At 41.0% G+C, this 24,650-nt stretch overlaps 1 protein-coding gene and 1 long non-coding RNA gene across 2 annotated transcripts in view; one reads left to right on the top strand and one right to left on the bottom strand.

Moving 5' to 3' along the window:
* OXCT1 (3-oxoacid CoA-transferase 1) overlaps window positions 1-18,008 on the bottom strand; it is an 85,371-nt gene extending 67,363 nt beyond the window's left edge. Inside the window, exons 1-4 of the mRNA XM_030004308.2 lie at window positions 17,784-18,008; window positions 15,180-15,288; window positions 13,685-13,775; window positions 28-163 (exon numbers count right to left, since the gene is read on the bottom strand). Of these exons, the coding sequence (XP_029860168.1) occupies window positions 28-163; window positions 13,685-13,775; window positions 15,180-15,288; window positions 17,784-17,867 (420 nt within the window). The 5' untranslated portion in view covers window positions 17,868-18,008. The remainder of the gene's footprint in view (window positions 1-27; window positions 164-13,684; window positions 13,776-15,179; window positions 15,289-17,783) is intronic.
* A 409-nt stretch (window positions 18,009-18,417) lies between these two features.
* LOC121232668 lies at window positions 18,418-21,709 on the top strand. The gene is made up of 4 exons (XR_005931560.1): window positions 18,418-19,504; window positions 20,081-20,184; window positions 20,829-20,972; window positions 21,513-21,709. It is a non-coding gene; the product is annotated as an uncharacterized LOC121232668 (long non-coding RNA).
* Window positions 21,710-24,650: the final 2,941 nt, after the last annotated feature.

The raw sequence follows: 24,650 nt of genomic DNA, 5'->3' as shown, positions 1-24,650 counted from the left end.
AAAATAATTTTATAATTATTACCTTACCTGAGGTGTAAGCTCAACTTCAAGCTCACCAGATAAATACTGGCGTTCAAATTCAGCGTTCTCTCCAACATATGATGACACCATGCGTTTTATCTGCTTAGTCTGAAGCAGAAGACCAAGTCCAAAATTGTCAACACTGTAGAAAAAGACAGACAATATCCAGCATTTATAACAGTTTTGTTGTATTTAAAGCACTTGATAAACTTTAATGACTTAACAAGCTAGAACAAAGTTATCTTTAGATGTAAGGAATTGGGAGACAAAAATAAAATTCCAGCTTTTACAGGGGAAAACATCAAAGCTACAATTAAAATTTAGGAGTCCAGTGCTCAGACCTTATCTCTTCCAAGGCACTGATTACATTCAAAACTTCCTTTTAAAGACTTTTCACATGTAACAGCTACAAATACCAGCTTAACAAGTAGTGTTATTTTACATATCTGCTCCTTTAAAAAGCCTTACAAATTAATAAAAAATCACACATGGCATAACCTGGCTTTGAGTGAACAAAGACTTATTTTTGTTTAAACTCTTGCTCCCCAGGAAAAAGGCAAGTGATTGCTTAGCAGCTCAAGGAGAAAGGCACAGTCACATTTATAGTGCTAGTTTGTATATAAGGTAAGAGAATATTTGTATTTAAATTTTCTTATTACAGGAATAATTAAATTTCTTATTAAGAAATTGCCTATTCCAGCAAAAGATATTAACACTGCATTCAAGATTTTCTCATCTGTGTCATATTATCAGCTTAAACTGAATGCCAAAGATAATATACAATGTAACATACATTTTTCTTGTGCCAGTGCTTCTAATTCTGATATCCTAAAGACATTACTCTCTATTAGTCTTTAGTATTTTTGTGATGTTTCTCCTCCTGTATTGTGTAGTGATGGGACAAGAACAGATTTCAAGAGTTCCTGTGACCAAGGGGCTCTATAAAAAAAGCAGTTTCAACTTGAAAAAACATGAGGTTAAAAACTGAAAATGGAAATAAACAGAATTGATGTTACAAAGGCATGTTTCTTTCACATTTCCAACACATTATGCAGGATGTTGGCAGACTAGTACATGTGTCCAAAGCTTCTCTGTCTCTGCAACATATGAGCAGAGAACTTAAGACCTTCCACTCCCACTATGGGAAAGATGCCATGATCCAGAAGCACTTCACAAAAAGTGATGTGTATCTGCCACTAGTTGTCTCAATTCAGTATGACTTAATTATCCACACAATGGCTTGATGTCGTGGTTTAACCCCAGCCAGCAACTAAGCACCACGCAGCTGCTCACTCACTCCCCCCCCACCCCCTGCAGTAGGATGGGGGAGAAAATCGGGAAAAGAAGTAAAACTCACAGGTTGAGATAAGAACGGTTTAATAGAACAGAAAAGAAGAAACTAATAACGATAATGATAACACTAATAAAATGACAATAGTAATAATGAAAGGATTGGAATATACAAATGATGCGCAGTGCAACTGCTCACCACCCGCCGATCGACATCCAGTTAGTCCCCGAGCGGCGATCCCCCCCCCCCACTCCCCCCAGTTCCTACACTAGATGGGACGTCCCATGGTATGGAATACCCATTGGCCAGTTTGGGTCAGCTGTCCTGGCTGTGTCATGTCCCAGCTTCTTGTGCCCCTCCAGCTGTCTTGCTGGCTGGGCATGAGAAGCTGAAAAATCCTTGACTTTAGACTAAAAACTACTTAGCAACAACTGAAAACATCAGTGTTATCAACATTCTTCGCATGCTGAACTCAAAACGTAGCACCGTACCAGCTACTAGGAAGACAATTAACTCTATCCCAGCTGAAACCAGCACACTTAAGATTTCAGGATAAGAAATATTGAAAAATATTAAAAGAATCCTTTAAGAAACCAAACCCAGTATCCAGCATGCCATAATTAACATGCACATGTGCTTACAATATATGCATCCTATTGAAAACACCACTCCTGAAGAAGAGCTCCAAAAAGGTTGTCTGTATTTTCTAATTCTATTAATTGCTTTAATGAAATATATCCCTTTCCTACATAAATCTCACCCTTTTGGTATTCTTACACCACCATGTCTACAACACTGCTTCCTTCTTTAGGTACTGAAATGAACGGTCCTTCCACCAATGACTAGATGGAAAAAGTAATGCATCTGACTACTTTCCCTCTGTTCTCCCTCCTTATACCTTACGCAAATTATCAGCAAATGTATCCCCTAACCCTGGCGTTATAACCTATGGTGATGGGGAAAAGAAGAATGCAAAGAAGATGTGTAAATACTGTAATACAAATCCATACTCCCCATACAAAAAACATTATCTTACTCAAAAAAGGGAAAAAAAACCCCAACTTAAAAATCAAGAAATGATACTCAGTGAGCTGACAGGTATTTGTTTTGCACATTAAATCAGCGTAGATCAGAGGAAGGAACCCACTGAGCAACAGTCAAACCTCACTTAATGTACGTTAATCCTCCACCACTTCAGAATCCATGTCAGACATCCCAGGTGCGACCTTCTGGCACCCTTCCAAAAGGCCAGATAACAAAAGGTTTACTATTATACAGTATTCATTTTCAAATATAAAAGTGGTAACGATGAACCCACTTTTACAACAGCACCACTATCCTCTTGCTTGCCAGCACCAACGTCCCATAGCATGTGCTGCAGTGCTGCATGTGAAGGGAGAGGGGCTGAGCAGAGCAGTACCAGCACCAGCTCTTCGCCTCCTACCACAATACTCACAATAGCTGCATGGACAGACATGCAGTCAGAAAGACTTCTCAACTGCATGCATAATGAGGACTATTTTGAGGTTACAGCTATTTTAGGAAGATAGTCCACTTCTACGCATAGTCAGGCATTTTGGAAACTGCATGAGAGGAAGTGAAACAAGCTTCTCTGATCCGGTTCTCTGAATTTATTCTGTATTCTCTAGATATAAAGAACTTGCCTTATTATAAAAGCTTGCTCCACTCTCCAACTCCGACTCATTAAAAACAAATTAAAAATCTAACTCTGATGCAATGTTAAAAGTGTTGCAGTGCCGAAGTCTTGAGCATAAAATGTGTGCTGCCTGGAAACAACCTATATTTCTAACTCCCCACAGGAAAAAATTCCAGCAGTTTGAAACTAAAAGAGCTGGGAATAGAGTAGAAAAAGAAGTCTTGTGGGCAAAGAAAGGGATTAAAAAAAAGAATAAAAATAAAAATGCCAGAATTTCCTGTATAGGGTCACTCAAAGCAGGACAATCCCTCTCATAAGAAAACCATCAAACCCTGACCTCTCGTTATAAAAGGTAGCAAGCAAAGGTAACAGACCAGCCAATATCTGATGGCAGTTTAATGGGTTTGTATAACTATGTGCAAAAGTACAGAAGTTAAACACAACTGTGCAGTGCTTTGTAGTGCAAGAACAAGCAGGGCAGCCTGAACTGCTTACAAACCAGTTTGCTACTTCTGCCTATCATTCAGGTGGTTAACACTGCTCTTACCATTGCAAAGCTTGGAAGCTATCAAATAGAAACAGGCAGACATGAGATTTCTGCATGCAGACAACAAAATTCTGAGTACGCATTCACATAAGAAAGGGATGGCAACAGAGGGTCAACAGCAGATTTGTAATGGTTAAAGAAATTTCTGCCTCATTTCACTAAGATCTATAACCCTTCCTCCTACAGTCTGAGAAGCAGCTACTGGAGCACATAGTCTTTAACAGGATTTTGCGTATCATGCTGCAGGATCCCATGCAGGATCCCATAGGGATACACTTCCTTCCCTCATCTATTACAGGCAGGCTATCTTCTCTCAAACAAAACTTAGTAGTTACAAAGTTCCCTATAGCAATTAAACAGAAAGTTGCACAGAAGTTACTCTCTGTCACACTCATCCCAAGTTGTTCTTCACTTCTTAAGTCACTCTTTCTGCTCACCTCAAAGGCAGTCAATTTATTCAGAAATAAAATTGCAGTGATGATCAGTCACTGAGCACACAGGTCATACAACCTTATTTCCCTAGCACAATGAGAAGAGGAATTTTACCTTCAGAAAGTCATGCACCAAGAGGCTCTGTCTGCCTGATAACAGAAAATTACTTGAATTCCCAGATGCATTCATCTTCAGAGCAGCATCACAAAATTCAATTGCTGTTACTCATCTTACAGGTTTATTTTAGATGTAAATTTCTTAAAAGAAATCTAGCACTATCCATCTTTTTTAAGGATGCAATCTGCATTCAGGTTTCCAGCTAAAATAACTTTTGCTTTCCACGCACATCAGTTTTCCTTTCATCTCCCCCCAAAAACTCATTCTGAGCACTTCTGAGCACTTCAGCCTATTTTACATTTCCTATGGGGTTTTTGTGTATTTCAGTGTCCTAAGAAACCACCATTTCACATAGCAGTGAAAATGTGGTTCTCGCTCCTGTTCTCCCTACCCTTTGCTCTCCAGAATAAAAATAAAAAACGATTTCTGGTTTAGGGAAATTTCTCTCAACATAACATTTTTTATGGCAATTGTTAGTTATTTATTCTCCCTTTCCATATTTTGCTGCTTTCTTGGTTGTGTTGTTTTAGGCACAAAAGTTACTTTGAACTTTTCAGCTTAAATTATGCTTATGCTGAAAACGTTACCCCTAAAATATCTGTCTCGCAGGCAATGCCCTTCCAAACAAATAGTAACCACAAAAAGAAAAAAAAGATCCTTTACTGAGTGGATGGAAAGAATACAGCCTGTATACCTATTTTAAAAGCTGGATTCAGTCCTTAAAAAATTTAAACAAAGGTGAGCTCAATAAAAATGTGTTGCCCTAGATAGGAAGGAAAAAGGCGTGGTGGAAGTTGATATAGCTGTTATGTGTGGTGCCAGAAGAGGGAAAGTACACACTAGTGCTAGACAGAGAATGTGTTCTTTCGTGCTCAAAATTGTTAAGATTTGTAGAAGTTTCCCCATTCTGTATTAGGATGAAATCTGAATCAACAGAATATATGAAATACGTATAGGAAAAGAGATGTAACCTGGCACTCATCAAGAACACAGGTGACCCAAGTTCCCCATTCTACTTATGCGGACAACAAAAATTAAGGAGGTCTGGTTGTTTAGCAACACGTTCCTTCCTATTGTTTTGTCCCTCTCAGACCTACAAAACCTTCCTGACAAAAAATAATGTCTGCTTTTTCTAATAAAACAATTAGCCAAAGACGACTCCCAGCCAGATCTAGCTCACGTACCTCAAGTATACTGGAAGCAGTCAAAGGCAGCATGTCAATGTTGCACTCCAGATAAACAGTAATTTGCAGATCTCAGACCTTTCTCTTTGGTGGCTCAAGCAAAACACATTCTACAGCATCACAGGGAAGAAGCGATTACGTCAGTTTCCAAGCTGATAAAAGCTTCACACACCAACAAGCCCTACACAGCCTGGTGGAAGTAGGGAATAGAAATTTGCATTCTTATGCAGAAAAAAGGAGACTTGGAATGCAACGCTACTCTGGCAAGAGACATAAGATGGCTTTGGGGTTTTTTTTGAGTAAAAGGAGGAAATTACACTCTCTTCTCTCTCTGCCTTTCTGAAGACATTTATAGGTATCTAAGAAAAGTGGGGGTGGTCAGGACAGACTGGCTGCCCTTAATGGGAACACTGGAAAGGGACGGTGAGCAGCATCAATTAGCATAAGGGTTTCATTCTACATGTCTTAAAGAGAAGTCTTCCTCCATACCCATTGTTCAAAGATTCTCCAGGACCTGCAGTGCATGTTCCTAGGAGATCCCAGCAAGACCAGAAGTCACTAGTTATGAAAGATTAACTTGAATATTTGAGGTTTGGAGAACTAAAACATGTTGGCCAAAGAGGAGCTAACATGATGCCCTACGTGACCTTTCTCCCCTCATATGGGAAGGTAACTACATCATCCCTGAAGACTATGGATTGAGAAAGAAAAGCATGTAGTAAGAATCTTGGGGCAAGGCTCCACCTCAAGCAGAAACTAGAGTTTCCTGCAACTTGCTGCAAAAAAGCGTATTTGTGGTTGGTCCTACTCCTGGAGAATGCTTTATGTAAAGACCCTAGGCAGCTTCTGGAGATACCAGAGCAGTCTTTCTAGGCATTCGGCAGGTCTGAGTGCTGCACAACTATGCATGCAACTTGGTAACAGATGGACCCGTTCCAGAGCTAGAAATCTTCCTGGCAAGAGGCTAGGAGTGGGAGAAGGAAACAATTTCCTCTATCATTCTGCACTTAAAAGTGGCTTGATCTCATCTGTTTTACTTTGTAACAGCAGCTTTTCAGTCCTCAAAAGGGTCTGCTCCAAGTTACATGCAATTACGTCTCCCAGTAAGTCCACACTTCCTAGAGAAGTCCAGATATGCTTCCTGACTAAAAGGAATGCATCAATCACTACCTGTCTGGCATGTCTTAGTAACACAGCCTTAAGCTTTCAGGCTTACAGGGGTGCCCGACTATAGCATGAAACTTTACCAACATGAAAAAAGGTATGTGGCTGAAGATACCATCCGAGTTCTTAGTGATGCACATTCATAGGTCCACAAAAACAATCATAAAGTATAATCCTAGCAGCACCAGAAAGTGATCCTTTACAGCCTTTGTGCAGAGAACAGGCAGATGCCTACTAGATGGCATTTGCTGGAAGACCCCAAACAAAAGTGCAAGCACATCAAGGGTAAAAGAAATGTGGACAATCACCCACATAACAGCTCTTGATGACTCGTCTTCCCCAGTCTTCTAGCTGGCTCTTAACAGCAAGACTACGTCCCACAACAATCCCCCTTGCATTACACTGGAAGATTACTAAGGAGCCAGCTCAGATGATATTCTGTTTCTCCTCTTTTTCTGTCCCCCACTTCCAGCAGGGTACATGGTATGCAGGCAAGCTAAGGAATGGGAGTCAACCCATAGGGAGAGGAAAACAGATTCAGCTCATAGGAAGGTAAATTAGACAGAGGCATAATGTTTACTTGCCCTATTGATTCTGGAGACACTGTCTTCAACCACCTTTTTTCTTTCCTTTTTCCTAGGACATTTTCCCATCGGCCCTAATGGTAACTGCTTAATGGAAAGCAGAAAAGAGGTAGAAGCTCTCTGAGGGAAGGTAACCGAGAAAACAGGATGAAGAGAGAAGTACGGGTGGTGCCATATACTAAGGCAGTCCTGGTCAGGAGAAGGAACAGGTAGGACTGAAACAGGGCAGTTGAGTCACAGCTCCCAGAAACTACAGAAACTCTCACCAACTTTTCAGCCGATGGCAAAGGACAAAAGAAACAGTGCACTGAATCTCTCTCAGCTCAGCAGCCTGGGACTTCTTCCACTTTGAGGGGAGAAAGAAGACAGAAAATAAGGAATCCCGCAGTTGCCAGGAATCACAAAGCCCTGTGTGCAAGTTGGCGTGACTGAGCCTTAAACTCCTCCTGCTCCTTCTCTGCAGTGTTTACACTGCACTCTTCTCCTGCCACTACTAAAGCCTTCTTAGGGGAACCCTGTCTTCTCTGCTCCAGTAACTTCATCACAGCTCCAGCCTCACAGCAAAATGGCAGTAATGCTCCTCCACCATCCTCCTCCAGAAACGATGCTCCATTCCCATAAGAATGATGGGTGCAGGCATACAGGCCAAGTCCATTGAAAGGGTGCAAAGGCAGGTAATTTTTGAAGAGGACAAGTATTGTACATTGCATGGTTACATCAGCAGCAAGGTCTCCTCTTTCCACATTCCCTTCTGCTATGAAATGGCATATTGTGTTTTTATTACACATAACAAATAACTCGATTCAGAACTTTCTAGAGTTACTGTATTTTTTCGTTCACAGTGAAGTTACATGGTATAGACTTAATCTAATAAATATTTGAATTTTATCCTGAATGCATACTTCAAAAGTCTCCTGGCTGAAAGCTAGGATCAGCTCATTGTCACTTTTCTAAAACCAAGCTGACACAGTTCCTTGATCATGCTGAGTTCTATTCTGTCATTTGTAATCACAACTAGAAAGTCATCTGCACAGCTGATTTCTCAATAGTTCCATGTAGTGCAAAGTTTAGTACAATTCGCCCTGCCAAAATCCTAAATAACCTCCACAGTAAAATTAGCAAGATGACCTCGTCAGATCTTCAGGGATTTACAGTTCACACAGTGTCACCAATTTAACAGCTGTAAGAAAGCATCTGATTAGATTCTTTACAAAGGATGGAGACCATTAAAAAAAAAAAAAAAAAAAAAAAGAGTAAACTGCTTCAAATAATCAACTTAACGCTGAAAATATCTTATATACCTTGCCTTATTACTTTGGCAACTTGCCATGTGCAGGATTTTACCTAACTCACTCTTATCTCTCCACCAAGACAGATTAAAGTCATGGGTGACCTTGTATTTTACTTCTGAAAGTATATTTAACTTGGGATGTTTAAAGAATTTCTTATGCTTATACAAAAATGATACACACAATGTAAGATACTCTGAGCATCACCTTGATCATACCTTTGTGTACATACAAGCTTTCTTCCCAGTCCCTCACAGACTTTTTCAGTTACACTTTAGCTCCCAATCAAGGGATTATCAAATTCATGCCATTAAAACCACCTGACACCTTATACTATGTGAAAAAACTTCTCAACTTCGTGTGAATTTGGAATGTAATTTCCACCTGACGGTATTTTTAAATATATTTATATATATATATATATAAAAATATATATATACGTATATATAAATATACATTTCATATATATAAAAGTAATAAGGATGGATTTAAGCCATAGGAGTTACATATGCAAGAACAAACAGGGAGTCTGTGGCAAAGATGGCAGACACATTCTGTTTTTAACAGAAACATATAATTCAGAGCAATGACTGAAAAAATGAGATAACCTTAAACTTTAATATACATCACATTTATCTTAAATTCAAAGTATTTGAATTTACCATTGCATCTGATGCCATAGAGTAGTGCCTTATCCGGAGATTTGGCAACTGCAAATAGCCCATCAGGAAAACAGGGTATTATGTTCAACAGCACTAAATCACAGTGCACTCAGGCATCATGACCAACAGTTCAAATGTTTATCTCAAAGCTATTTTCTCCTTACTAATGTATAACATTGTAACATAAAAAGAACTTATTCAAAAAGACCACAGAGACCAAAGGTTCAAAAAGATGGTAATGCCTTTTAAGCAGACAGTCTGATCTGTGATAATCTGACAGCTCGCTGCCAATCTCCTTTTAGATGATCACCCAAGTGATTAGTAATTAAGATACTAACTGTGACTTCTCTATTTTTACTGTAAGTGAAACCCTACTGTTCAACCCTATTGCATTCAAAAAGAATGCATATTTAAGCCTCAAAAGCAGACAAAACCCAGAGGGAAGTAGCTCATTTGATATAACAGTTAGACCACATGTGCAGCTACTACAAATAGCAGACTTCATTTTTACAAAGTACAAATTCAGCCTATTGAGATGGTAGAGACAGAATGGAACTGTTGATCTCAGAGTGCGATTATAGCCAAAATTAGTTATCCATTTCATTAAGCAAAATTAATTAAAAATAACAATTTGCTGCCAATTTCTTAAACTTTCATTTTAAATATTGGGCTATGTTGACAAGAACATAGTTTTTGTTGCAACACAGATCCTGAAACAATAGGTCCAATAGCCTGCATTAGAGAAGTCTTAGCATAAGCTGACCTGAAATGTCTAAGTCCACTGTAACTTGAAATCAGCATGCAACAATATACCATGAAGTCACAAGCAGATGAAAAAACAGCTATGTGCAACAAGGCACTGTATACTAATCACAACTTGTTGGGAATTTACTGAATCAAAGTTTAAAATAAGGACCTACTGACATACGTGGAGTGAACCAAATTTAAACAACAATGCAGCAAAAATTTAATAAAATGGATTTTAGTAGCTTACTGAGACAATCATCTAAATTTAAAGGGTTTATAATAACACAGTGTAAAGGAAGTATTTAAAATATGAACATAGGCAAAACAAGTAAGGTGTGAGAGGTCGTATTTTGGAAGCACACTGTAGTATCTTTCACTATCTCCCTGGTTCACAAACTCCAGTTTCCCCTGCAGCAAGTTGTGTAAATACCAGAGATACTGGATATTTGTACTGCTTCCCTTTCCAACGCTTTGCCTTGTTTGGCTTGGCAAAAGAGTAACTACTCTTAAAGGTGCCATTTCACTTGCTAGCACGCAGTGTATGCAGCAGCATAATGCACAGCAACAGACAGTAAGTTTAGCAGTATGTTTCTACGTAGGGTGCCTAAAAGCATCCCATACACTACTGTACAACCTGTCCCTGGCAAGCCTTTCAAAGGCCAAAACAAGGACTTTACCTGCCAGCAACTACATGACTTAAACAAGGATATGCAGGAGGAATCTCCTCCCTACTACACTGTAGCACAGAACAGTAGGGTGTGAACTTGTGAACATCCTACTCCTTTAAAGGTGCTCCCAAACATTGCCAAGCATTTCAAGGCTCTGCTGAACCTTCTTTCCAGCTAAAAGAGAGTTAGTAAGAGCACTTCAGGACTTCCTAATTACTGCTTTCCCCTAGATATAAGTGAAGCACTGTCTCCATTGCTGCTATTTTAGTTATAAACAGACAGCTCTGTAACACATTTTGTGGTTCATGCATATTGAAAGACATGTGACTTAACCCATGTAGCTGCACTGTTCTCCAGAATAGGTTATCTGTCTATGTACTTGGCCCATTCCCTGCTCCAATTAGAAGTTTCCTGCTAACTCAACTCCACTGCAGGATGAGAAAACCTAACCACAACCAATTACCTCCTATTTGCTGGAAGACCTGGAGAAGAAAAAACAGCTGCAGTCAGGAAGACGAAACACAGCAGGGCATCAGTTGCAGCACAACGCCAAAGCAAAACACACTGAATCCTGAGGCATCTTGGAAAGTGGCAATTTACTCATCCCACAAAGTACGTGACATCTTGAGGTTATAGGCACAATTCACGCTTTGAACACTATTGCTGCAGTGTATATGATCGCTGTGCTACTTCAGTTTTAAAATCCATTTATTAGCACTGCAATACTTGATAATATCTCTATACTTTCTGACATGGTATTAGAAGATGCTTAAATGGTATTAATTGCTGTGATGAGGATTCTGACTTTAACAACGACAACACCTGTGCTTCAACCTGGTTCCCGAACCCTACCAAACTATAGCAGGCTAAGTTCCATATAATAGTAATACAATAAATAAAAAAAATAGATGAGACTATATTTTATTATGAATTTAACTTCAAAATAAATTATACTGTTCAACATGAGAGCAAAACCAGGATTTTTACAAACTAGACTTTATGAAAAGCCTAGATGTGCTCAGGCATTTTCAAATCATTACACTTTCTGCTTACCAGACTTCCATGAATGTTCATGAAAACTAGTTTCAAGAGAAAAGGAATTAAATTTTGCTTTCCCTCCAGCAACCAAACATTTCAGAGTAATCACTCCAGCCTAAAAATCCAAAGAATTTTCAGGAAAGTTAGCATTATTTCAAGCAAAATTAATTCTAACCTATAACACCAACAACTATATGTAGAATACAATACAAAATGTTGTCTTCTCCATTCTATTCCACAATGCTTCTCTTTTCACTTTTCCTCACATTCAAACCCTCACCTCCCTTCCAGGAGCATCTGCGCAATCCTTCTGTCTACATATATGTGTGCCATTCAGAAATAAGAGTAAGAGGAAAGTGAATGATCTCTAAGTGATTGATCTTTCCACTCAAAATTATTTCTCTCTTTCTCGCTCCATTTTATCATCCTGTAGAAATTGTTTCCCACAAGAGCTTAAGGAGCTTGAGTTTGACTGTGTATGTGCCAACTACCAATACAAATCATGTGTTATCCAATGAATGTGCAATGGCAAGCATGAAGCACTGAAAAAAAATGAGGAACACATTGTGAACTTCAGCCTCAGAAGCCTGGACTATACATATATAAAATAAATCTGTGGTTTTTGAACGGTATTCCGGTTTTAACTTATGTTAAATACAGTCAGGTTAAAACCAAACCAAACTGGGATACAAATCTATACCAAAGTATATGGGAAATGTAATGATGCAGCTGAAAACAGCACAAAGCATTTTAGATAAATCCCACCTAATTCACGCCTTTGGCAAGGCTGGAGGAATTAAGGAGCAATGTTTGACATCTATTTTCATTTTGTATGAAGAACAAAGTTCTTTATACCCAAACCACCTTTATGGCTTGCGTAAACTTGTCTCTCTTTTATGCTAACATAGGTACAGAAGAAAACAGTTTCCCAGTGATTTCTCCACGCGCCCCTATGGCTCTTGTTCTGCAAATAGATAAAGGCTAAGCTTCTACAGAACAGATGGGAGACTTCCAACCGAAGTAAAGGCTCATAATTGCAAGCACTAATGAAGTTCCATGGAAACAATACAAAATTCTCATTACTATTTCACCACAAATACAGCATTCAAAAGTAAAAAGTTCACAGAAAATGTAGTGACACAGATATTACCATTTGATGAAAGTAAGCAACATTATAAAACATTAGAAAAAAAAAAACAACCAACAAACAAAATGGAAAGAATGCTCCCAAATTACCTTCCTTACCAACTGGGGTGTATAATCGCAGTACATCTAGCTGTGAGAAGGCTATTCCACAAGACAATAGAGTTTAGGATGAGCTCTCTAATCAAAGAAAATTTGCTAAAGAAAGTACAATGCCCCTAGGAGACATCAGTCTTCCAGTATTCTTTAAATCTACAATGAACCAAATTACACTGGAATTATTATGTTGCTGGAGGGGACATTTAATAGGATAAGTCAGCGAACCAAAGTTAGGGCCACCTGCAGATTCTAGTCATCCAACAACACTGCAAGGAACAGAATATCAGTCTTACTGACCAGGCTGATTTCAAATACAAGTCATTATATTGTGCATATCAGTATTTTTATTTAATTTCATTTCTATTTTATCAATGCATTTCAACAGAAGTGGCTGTAGTTATTCCTCTATATGAAGACTGTTAGGTATCGTGGAGTCTACTACAAGGAACAGCTTGTGTAAAAATTAGCCCTAATGAGAAGCTGAGAAATTATATGTAAAAAAATTATTCTGTCAACCCCATGTTAATTTCTTAATCGGCAAACATTTAAAAAAATAAATAAAAAATTCCAAGACCCATTAAAGAGGCTCTCCATTCTTTCATCATAAATATTCTCCACTGTTGTGTTGGGGTTTTTTTGAAGTAACAGAATTACAAGAAAATCAGAAAGCACCAAAACGTAGTTAAAAAAAAAAAAAAATCCCTATTTAGAACTTCACACACACACACAAAAAATTACTGATACTACATTTAAAGCATCTAAGTCAGAATCTTCAGTTACAGTCAACCAGTTAAATATATATAAATATACATTAATTACAACTGTCTACAACAGTGACAACTGCTCCCTGACAAAGCTGAGTATACATACAGTACTGTACTTTCTGGGCTCATTCCAAAAATAACACTTTCAAACAAAGCCGTGTGGTTAATATGAAAATTCTTATAATGAAAAGTAAGACTTTTTCACACATATCAGCCTTTTCACATGAATGGAATATTTAGTCTGTACTTATTAAACCACAGACATATGAATACCTACCCTGCATTATTACTGACTGCTGTTATTCCCTTTACTCCAGTCTTCAGTAAACCCCCAATGAGGTTTTCAGGAATCCCACACAATCCAAAACCTACATAAAATAAAAGAAAATTGAATATGTAACAAGTGTTTGAAAGAATTCATATTAATCAGAAGTCTGCGAATGTGCACTGTTTAATTAAAAATCTTTTCTGAGTAGAACAAGCTCCTTAGCTGACTAAATAAACCAACACTTCTGGCAAGAGTTGCACCCTAGTACTGGAATTTCTCAGTCACTAGATGCTTCCCAGTTTGGATGAAAGCCATTTAACTATCAGAAGTCTGCTAACACACAAATGGCCTTTGGAGAAGGGCTCCAGGACCTTGGCCCTCTTCATGTGTGTACTAACCACTGTACTCATTATTTCTCCTTCTCTTTCCACCCAACTAACCTTCAGTTCTTTGCTGCACATAACAATGTCAAGCAGGAGGAACGAGGAGTTCTCCTGTACAGCTTAGCCTATAATTAGGTGATAAAAATCAGGGAATTTTAGTGCTCTTGGGAAGATGCATAACTGAAAGCACAGTAACCCAGATCTCCACCCAGGCTGAGATGCCTCACACTCCTACCTATTATGCAAGAACCCAGTATGCCTAAAATGAAATACCATGCCACATTTGAGGTGCCTAAGTCTTAGGCCAGGCTCTAACACTACAACTACTACCATTTCCTTCCCAACCACTTAGCCTCAGATCTTCTTTCATTCCAACAACAACAAAAAAATAAAGTAATTCTTCCTAGAAGGCATTTTGCCTCATTACACATCTCCAGTGAGGTTTCCCATGTTTTACAACATTCCATTCATTATTTCTTCAATACTAAAAATCACTTATAACCTACTAAATAGAGACATTGCTTTTCTTTCAGTAGATTGAACAGCATGAAATTGTGGAAATCATCTAGAATATTCAAAAGCTCAGGTCACAGTCAAAGTATGATATGACTTCTTGACTCTTCTGGAAATGCTACACATAACCATTTAGCGTAACGTAGGTAAGTATTATCTTCACCTCCTACAGCCAGAAACAGGTTAGGTGATTTGTTCAAGGTCACAGAGACCCAGCGATTAGGCAGATACAGAATATAGAGAATGCTACATAAAAATAATAAACCACATTTTATTTCTTCACCATCTGAAGTTACAATGCTAACTTGAAAAAGCCCAAGTTGATTTTCTGCATTCAAACTGGCACAAGTAAAGTCTAACACTTCACCAGTGGAGGAAAAAACCTAATGATTTTTCTGAGGCTTTTTCCCTCCTCTAAAAAACAAACTGGGATTTTCTCACTGAGAGTCTGCCCCTCATTAGCAGAGTAGGAAAGCACTTTTTTAAAATACCCATATAAGTATATGGGTCCTCAGACTAGTTAATATTAAAAGAAACACAGTAAAACAGTAAAAAGTATCTCATTAATAGAACATGTGATTGCATCCATAAAGAATTTAAATATTTACCACCAACAAGTATAGTTGCCCCATTGGGTATATCTTTTACAGCTTCAACAGGATCAGTATAAAATTTGGTGTTGCGATGACAGCTGGTAGAAAAATAGCATCCACAAATCTGGAACAACGTTAAAAGAAACAAGTGAATGAATAAAAAGCATTATATAGTAGCTTTATAATGATGACCATCCCTCTGGCTAGATAAGGGGGAAAATATGTAAGAAAAGATATTGCTACTGTAAACACTGAACATTGGGTGGGGGAGAGAAGGGTTCAGGTCTCCAAAACAAGGATTCTGCTGTCTCTCTATCCCCCACATCACCCATACTTTGTGACATTCATATGTATTGTGAAGGCTTTCGGCTCAATATGAGCTGCATCAATTTGACAATATCCAAACAAATTTTAAATTTCTTAATTCCATCCTAAGCTGTTGACAAATTGTGACTTATTGTGAACAGATTTACAAACGCAATTCCTCAGCATGAGTTAGAGCAACCCAAAGACTGCTCTAACCTATGTAATGCTACTTGTAGCTTCAAAGATATCCAGACACTAAACGTAACCAGAAATTGCTGAAGCATAGAGCCAACACCACCACAAAATTTGAGTGGAGGCCAAGGAACAATATGAAGTACAGTGTTGTGCTGGCAGTATAGTAAGCAGGGACTCCCTTCAACAGAGTGAACCTTCCCTCAGCTTCCTAATGCAGTCTTAGAGCTCTTTGTGTGTTGAAGAACAGCCCAGAATCAGGGAGACTCTGACAAACTGATAAAATAGGGAGGGCAAGAGGGAAATCAATACAAATCCCAGCCCCAAAACCAGACTTCAATTGCAAATACTGAATATTAAGAAAAGCCTTCTGAACAGAGGGAGGCTTATCTCCCTCCCTATGGAAACACTGATGTTCCTCTGCTTTGATGGACTCAAAACAAAAACAAAACAAACAAACAAAAAAAGAGTATGTGGGTCATAAGGAACAGCGCCAGGTGAGAAAGAGTAAAAGGCCCTTCCCCAAGCTCAATTATACCATGACTATGTCTTTTGGAAACATATTTTTACAATGACAGTAAGTCTGCAAAGAGCGTCTCTTCTGGTCACATTCAGTAGGCAAGTGACAAAAAGAGTATTAAGTGCTGGCAGCCTCAGGAGCTCCAGTACAACAGGGCTGCAAGCAGGCATGAGGGCCAGGGCTGGAGGGAGGCCAGGCCACTGCCATGTCGCTGTACCCACACACAGGAAAATATTTATAAGAGACCACATGGTACCTTTTCTTCAGTCTTCCCAACTGCCTGTGACAGTAGGGACCAGCAAAGCACCATGTGTTACATAAGCGTGCATTCCCAGGTTGGATGTCTCTAATGAGGGTATCTGCCTTTCTATACTAAACATGTTCTTTTCAATCCCTTTCCCACCCACTCTGCTGTTTGAGAGCAATGAGCTTTCAGGGAGCCAAGGTGCCAGATCACCCATGCTCCCCGGCACACTGGGGCAGCAAGGTAAGACCTCAGGAGCTAGCTGCAATTCTGGCATCCCAGGTTTAAGAGAGAAGTAACATGGGGACAGATGAGCTTCTAGAACAATCAACAAAATCAAAGTAAATTTTATAGAAGAGCAAAATACAACTTAGCAAAACAAAGGCTGGAAGAGCTATGATTATTTGTCCATAAAGACATCAGGAAGAGTAAACACAGGCATGAGAAGGAGAGTAGATGAGCTGTTTCAACTAAAATAAAACAAGAAAAGCCACAGAAACAATTCTGGCCGAAGAGACACAAAATTAACTTGGCTAAGGTTACACGTGGGCAGGAAACCATTAGATCAGTGAGGTTTGGCAGAAGCTTCCCCCAGGAAGAGGAAAGCAAGCGAGCGACCGAGCTGCACGGCTGAACTCCACGCGTTTATGAATGGCAATACGCGGTGGGGCTGCCGGGGAGCTGTGCTCGCTGACCTGGACCCTCCCTGCCTGCACCTCCAGCCCACCTCTGGGCAAGACCGTCGTGGTGACAGCAAGGCTGAAAAGCACAGCGACAGACGGTAACTGTGCTGCAGTTTCAAGTGCGGGCGAAATAATGTAAAATCAAACCTCAAAGCCAAACCTCCGGGCCCTGCCCCCCAAGGTCACCGCATCCCAACCCGCCGCCGGCGCCAGGCCTGCCCCGGGCCCGCGCTCCGCCCTCCTCCCCGCCGCCCGCCTGCCGCTGCGCCCGCGGGCCTCCTTCGGGCCAAAACCGTCGCGCTCGTAGAAAAAAACAAACAAACAAACAAAAAAAAACCCAAAACCCGAACAAAGCCCATCACTTCCCCGCGGGGGCGGGCGACGCCGCCCTCGGGGCAGCGGGGCGGCCGCCGACCCCCGCGGCTCCGGCCGCCCGGCGCCCCCCCGGCTCGCCCGCCCGCGGCAGCCGTCGACCCCCGGCGGAGGCGGCCCCGAGGGCTGCCCCGCCGCGGCGGGTACCCCGCCAAGGTCACGGCCGCCCGGGCGGGCGCGGCGGCGAAGGCCCGGCGGGCAGCGGGGAGGCGGAGGGGGCGTGGGCCGCCGGCGGGGCCGGGCCGGGGCCGGAGGGGGGGGGGGGGGGGGCGCGTCTAGCTGCCCCCGCCGCCTCGCCTTACCTTAGCCCCGTCGCCCCGCGGCCGCGCGGCGGGAAGGAGGATGCGGCGGCTGAGCGGCGCAAGGAGCAATTTGTACGCCGCCATCTTCGCGCTGCGCGGCTCTCGGGGAGGGCAGCGGAGGGGCGGCGGGCCGGGCCGAGAAGGCGGCGGCGGCTGCTGTCCAACGCCGGGCGAAGGGAGCGGGAGCGGGCGGGAAGGCGGATGCCGCGGGCGGAGGGGAGGGTGAGGGGCTCGGCCCTGACGCCCACTGACGTCGGCTGCGCCCGAGGCGGGGCCGGCGACTGAGGGGAGCCGGCAGCCGCCGGGCCGACGACTGAGGGGAGCCGGCAGCCGCCGGGCTGCCGGCTCCCCTCAGTCGTCGGTCCGGCGGCTGCCGGCTCCCCTCAGTCGCCGGCGCTCCCCACGGTCGGCGGCGCGGGAGAGCTGTCCAGCCGCCCCGCGGCTGCCGAGCCCAGGGAGCCGGGGCCGGTCGCTGTCCCACGGGGGAGCCGGCGGCAGGGCCAGGCCGGGGTGGAGGGCGGCGGGGTCGGGGAGCAGCGACCCGGCGGTTTTGTTCTTAAAAACCCCTCAGAGCCGCGGAAAACACGCGTGGACGGAGCCATCGATGTTACGAGTCGCTGCAGTTGTAAAGGGTGGGGGTTTCCCCGTTTTCCTTCTGGTGCTCCGCTGCTTCCACAGACGGACAACTCCCATGCGCCATGGCAGATGACTCCCTGTGAAGTTAAGGTGGCTTAAATTTCTGTCCTGTCACTTTGTGGCCGAGGACTAACGTTACGAGAATTAAAGGACAGAGGCTGTGAACGGTTAAGTTTCCAATGTGTAGCCCTCAGGGGGAGCCCGGCTCCAGTAAGCACATGGTCTCCACAGGGCGCTTGGATGCTATGTTTGGGTGGGAAAATGTTACTAGAATAGATGTAGACTTGTTAAAGCAGCCACGTGATGTGAACTGCTGGCATTTCTGCTGCTGCTGCCAGAAGGAAAATTCAAAGCATGCCTCTGCCATTATTTATGCTTTCTAAAAATACCCCAGATGATCAGTGCATGCCCTAACAATGCCCAACAGAACTGAAGGATTCACAGAAAAAAATGCAAGAAGCTGTTTAGATGCAGGAAAAGAGAAATCCCCCTCGCGCACATGACAGGAGGTCATACTTCTTGCAGGTCACGCTGCTCCTCGTCTTGTTTCCAGGCTGTCTCCAATGCAGCTGCCAGCCTCACGGTACTTAGCAATTGCGGTATGAACACGCAGCAGGATCATTTACAAAGAGGAAGCCAAGGTTTTAAGAGCATGCTGCTGTTTTCCAAAGTGTTTGTGCGCACCCAGTCCATTTTATTCAGAGCACTGGCTGGTCCAGCCTTGCAGGTGCTGGTTCGTGGCCCCCGCAATGCCACTCTCTTACACATTTCAAAAAGTAGTGGTACCTGTAGTTACAGTTCACAGAGCAGACAAACCTTGCAGAATCCAGTGAAGTGTGGTGGAGGCACCTTTGCTGTCGGTAATGGTTTGGGTTGGGTTTTTTTCCTAGATATTCACAGTATTTAGCTACCCAATTAAGTCTGGGGCAGTCCCAGGTGTAAAAAGCTGCAAATTACAGGGGCTTAGTGAACTGAAAAACAAAATGACAGCACAGCTTGTATTCTTCCAAGGCTAAGCATCAGCAGCAAAGTTTTATAGGACTGGATTTCTGAACCTCATTTCTACTGAAATTTCATATAGACATGTAAATTCCTTAAGTCACATTTCCTTTCATGAAAAAATTACCCTAGGCATTGAAAAACTTGTCTAAAATAAGTTTATTCTCTTCAGTTCAATAAAAAACTTCCTTTAAACCAACAGTGTGCATTCGCAAACTTATCAAAGTGTTCACTCTTAAGTAGCTGTTACATAGCCAGCTAGCATATATTTTGCATGGGGGTTGGGATTCCAACAGCATTCCTCTTTGCAGGCTGGAGGAAGGGTGCTAAATGCATGCAGTAGGTACAGTGCATGAGTATTAATACCTCCTTGGAACATCTATTATGCAAAGCTGGTAATTCTACTTACATAAAGTACAGTTTCTGAACTAGGAAATTAGGGGCATGTAACTTTTCCTTTTCAGGTGCTATGGATTATCTAAAACCAAAATTATTTTTAAAAAAATGTGTAAATTCCACATGCTTTGGACTGCAAGTCTCTTATTTTGGCTTAGAAAATCTCCAAATATAACTGCATGAGTAGATAAAAGAATTTGTTCTGGAGTAGTTTATAAAGGATAGTAGATTATCTACTTTTTCTTAATTTTTAAGATGTCTTAAAGCTCTTCACACAACAAGGACTACAGCTAAGAAGTCAACATGAAGCAAGTCTCTAAAATGATCAGGAATATTTTTCATATGATTTTTCTTCACTGAAGTAAATCCGGTAAAAGTGGTAGCATACAAGTCAAACACTTTTCAAGTTCAACAGCAATTACAAATGACTAGTGGGAGAGTATTGAGCCCTTGGTGCCAAAAAGAAGTCAGCAGGTAGGCATTCTGGAGCTACCACAGGTTAATCATTATATACACCGAATAACATCAGCTTACTTATACTACTACAAAGCATAAGAAGACGTCAAAGTCAGCACTCTGATACAGTGAGATAGCATTTCCCAAAGAAGCCACCAAAGAGTTAGCAGATAAGCAGGCTATTTTTATATGTTTGATTTACTTGTACAGGGGGAAGAACCAGAACTCTGAGATGAACAGCTTTGTTTCTAGACAAATTTCTTAAAATTTGTTTATACTTGACCTGGATTTTAGCTAATTAAAATTCAGCAATTTACTTTCTTTCAGATCCTTTGGAATTTGGCAAGAAAATTCAGTTATTGAGGCATGAAAATCACATATGGAGCCACACAGAAGGGAAAGCTCATTAAACTATGCAGCAACAAGAACACACAGAGAACACCTAAACTTACCTCCAACGTGTTAATAAGTCCCAGTTCTGAAACAAGAAGGATGGTGTTTAAGTACGTTTCAGTATTACTCAAAATACTAAAGTATTATTTATATTAATCATTTAAGAGCACTTGAAACTCATCTTTGGATAAACTGGAATGAACCTGATTCCCTTGATATGGGATGGAAAGTCAAAGAAAATGGAAAGACTGTTTCATAGCATCTACATCTTCCTGCAAGAATAGAGTACTACAGGGAAAACAAATAAAGGTAGGATATAAAACTTATGATACAAACCTAAAAGCATTAGATAATTATAAATATATTCCAGCTGAGAACATAAAAATAATTACAAACTCCTGTGCAATGCATTCAACAACTTTAAGATCGACTCACAGCATTTACAGGAAATATATTTAGCTAGGGGAACACAGAAGGGCTGCCACCTGTATCACCAATGATTACACTAGTAAGCCATGTGAACTTAAATATTCAACTTGTTAACAAAGTTCAGGTGAAAGGGAGGTCATTACAAAGAAAAATGGATATTTACAGGTCTAGTGAAAACTATACATGTTAAAAATCAGCAGGGATTTGGCAAATGAAAGTTCATACATAATTAAACATAAATACAAAAGGCAAAATTAAATTGGAAAACAAACAAACAAAAAAACCAAAAGCTGACTTCTAGACAGTTATGGAAATGTAAAGCAAATGAGAGAACCACAGAGCCAAGATTTTTGAAGGAAACAACCTGTGGAGCTGTTGAGGAATCCCTTTGCCAACTATGGCAACATTTTCTCTTCACAGCCCTAAGCTTAAGATCAAAGGGGATACCAAAATGAGAAAGGATGCTGAAGCTACATAATAAGGAAGAATCAACAACCCTTTGACAAGAGCAGTTCGTTTTCCCTGAAGGATCTCTTGAGCAGGCAATAGAAAGTCAACAAATATTTTTGTTACAATGAGTATCATAGTAGAATACAGGAGCTCACCTAATTAAGAAAATTAAAAAAACCCTAATTGCATGAGGAGGTCCATATTGCGAAAAACAGTCTGGGGGGATTTGTTTGTTTGTTTCATACTAGTCCAGTTTCCATTATAGCAGTCTCATATTTTAGGCAGGATGCCCTACTTTCATATAAAAGATATAGAAGTTTCCATATCATGTCAGGCTCTATCATTATTACAAGCTAAGATAAGCAACTATGCAGAACTTCTTAGAAGCCGCAGAACATTTTATACTTGGTCAAAAATGGAGAATTAAAGTTACCACAGCAAGTTACTCACTTATTAACCTCAACAGCACTGAGAAATAGCCACTGAAATATCAGCAGTTAAATCAACAGTTAAATAGTTACTTCAGTTTGGTAGTCTTAAAAATACAAAACTTCAAACTTTCTGACCACTGCAAATGCTGCACCTCAATTCAAAACCACAGTACTTACAAGTTGAAATTATACAGTACTTAAATGTCATTTTTGTTTAACTAGAAACACAAAGTCTGCTACTCTGCATGATCCCTGGCACTTCTATTCATGTTCATGAATTGCATATTTAGTAACTGTCATGAACACTGTCTAAATTAGTTAAGTGTAATAACCTTCAGCAGTGACAGTCAGTGTGTCTGCTAGTTCTGGAGAAAGGATAAGTGACTTACCATTCCTTTACAGCAGGAGTTAAGAAAACCCAAAATGCCTACTCAGCACATACTTGCAGACATCAGCTGCACAAGTTCCATATGTTTATGTATTGATATTTATAGAGGCTGGTTTAACTTCTTATTCAGAAAACCCTACTAATCTCAGTCCTCACTTTTGCCAGGAATTTTTTGCTGCAAGAATGCAACAGAACAGGAAAGTCTTTTTTTTCCCCACTCTGGCCAAGCTGAAATAATGAGGTTATTTTACACTCCATACCAATACTGTTGTAAAAGAGTAAAGGTAAACATAACAAAAGGGCCTACAGAAACAATAAACTGTAAACAGAAATCCTGAGCAGCTGTCACACTGCAAGTCAGTTCATGTTTGGTAGCACTACTGTAACAGGCTTTTCCGGATTCTGCAATGCAACGTTACATTAATAAGCTGCACGGGGTACTTTCAAACAAACCTCATCAGCAACAGAATGTACTTTAAACTCAGAACCTAGGAGGACTTGTAAAACTACTGACGAAGAAATCTTTTTCCTTGTATTTGATACACAACTGCCAAAAACAGAGACAGAGCCATAAGATGATAATGCAGAATTTGTGTGCAGACGTTGTATAGAGTAAACAGATCACACACAGACACCCCCCGCACCCTGTACCTCACTGCAGCTAGGGCTGTACAGTAAGACTACAGGACAGCCACCAGAGTTGGAAATGAAGAAAAGCAACACCTGCATGGTCTGCGCGTTTCGCCTGTAACTGGTTTCCTCCTTGAAACTTGGACTTTGCCATCCATTTCATGGGTGTGGAGCTTAACTGGCAACACCATTTCTCAGCTACAAGAGTCTAGCATGCGAACTCACGCATGCAATCCAAGCCCTTGTAATTATTTTATCATCCACTGACTAGGGAGCCAGTTCCCTGTGTGCACTGGCAAAACCAAGTGCCAACACATTCTCATCTGGATTGTTTTGTCTCATTCTTCTACTCCATCCAGCTGCTGGACAAACAGCTGTCCGGAGTTCAGAATGGCTTTCGCCCTGCAGTGGGCAGCTCATCAATGGCTTGGTTAATATTCTCGATGGTCCAAACCTTACACATCTAATAGGAAAAGCAGACAGTCATTTCTTGTGACATTTCATCTCTCAGTCGCAATCAAATGAACAAAAGAATTAGTAAGGAAGGTAACTTAACTTTCACACAGGATGTATCACAAAATCTGAAACTCTTGTTAAATTTTGTATAAGGTGATTTAAAATTAACCCCTACTATTCACTCATCCATCTTTTTAAAAGGCCTCTTAGAATCAGTCTTAGAATATTGGGTTTTCCTTCAGCTCTCCCCTGGTTTTGGTAAAGTATATCTGTCTGATTTTAAATGTGGTTCTACAAATACACACTCAAAAGGAGCTTGGAGGCCTAGTAAGCCTAAGCAGCAGGTTCCCTGCCTTTACAAACATATCGCTGCTTGTTGCAAAGCTCTCAGGCCTCTTGCTCTCAATTTTACCAGCTCCAAACATCTCATCAAAGATCCGGATGGTTTGTTTCAGGGACCAGTTTGGACCCATACCCTAACAGTTCACCGAAGACTTCCGTACTCTGCTTTTGGGGTTTTGCAAGGTTTCAGGAAACACAACCATTTCAGATTGACATCAGCACCACGAAACACTCCCGTTAAAAGCTGGACCATATTGAGCGCACTGGTGACACCCTGTGGCATCCTTCTGAACTCTCAAACAGAAAGGGCTTCAAGGTGTTTGACATTGTCTTTCTGTCCTCACTTAAGACTAGCAGGCCCCAACGAGGTGCTACTTCTGTAGCAAGTTTGGTATAGAGATCTTTAAGTACCAACCGTAACCAGAAAGACTGGATTGAAACTAATTACTATGGGAGTGGCAAAAAGGGTCTCAGATTCCCACATAATTTTAAAGCACCTTTAGAATGTATAATTCACCTGACGCTAGATTATTTATCCAAGTGATAAACATGATGCTTTTTGGTTGTAATGTATTTAAATTGTTAATAAATTCAAGCAAGCACTTCCAGAGTTTCACTCAGCTTGCAAGTTATCCACAACAGGAATCAGAAAATTTGTCAAGAACCTGGGATTTCCCATTTACCTCACAGGGTAAAACCTTGATTACCATTATCATGGTTTGCCCCTTCAGCAGTTGTGCACCATAACAGAGGAATTACCTGTGACAAGAACAGTATGCTTATATTTATTTTCTTAATGCCTTTGAAAGATAGGGCATTTGGTTGAACATAGGTTCAAAAGGGTACTCTCGGCAGTCACAC

The sequence above is a fragment of the Aquila chrysaetos genome, chromosome Z (genome assembly GCF_900496995.4).
Source record: "Aquila chrysaetos chrysaetos chromosome Z, bAquChr1.4, whole genome shotgun sequence".
Lineage (NCBI taxonomy): Eukaryota > Metazoa > Chordata > Aves > Accipitriformes > Accipitridae > Aquila > Aquila chrysaetos.
The sequence above is the reverse complement of the archived record's forward strand: the minus strand, read 5'-3'. Positions and strand labels throughout refer to the sequence as shown.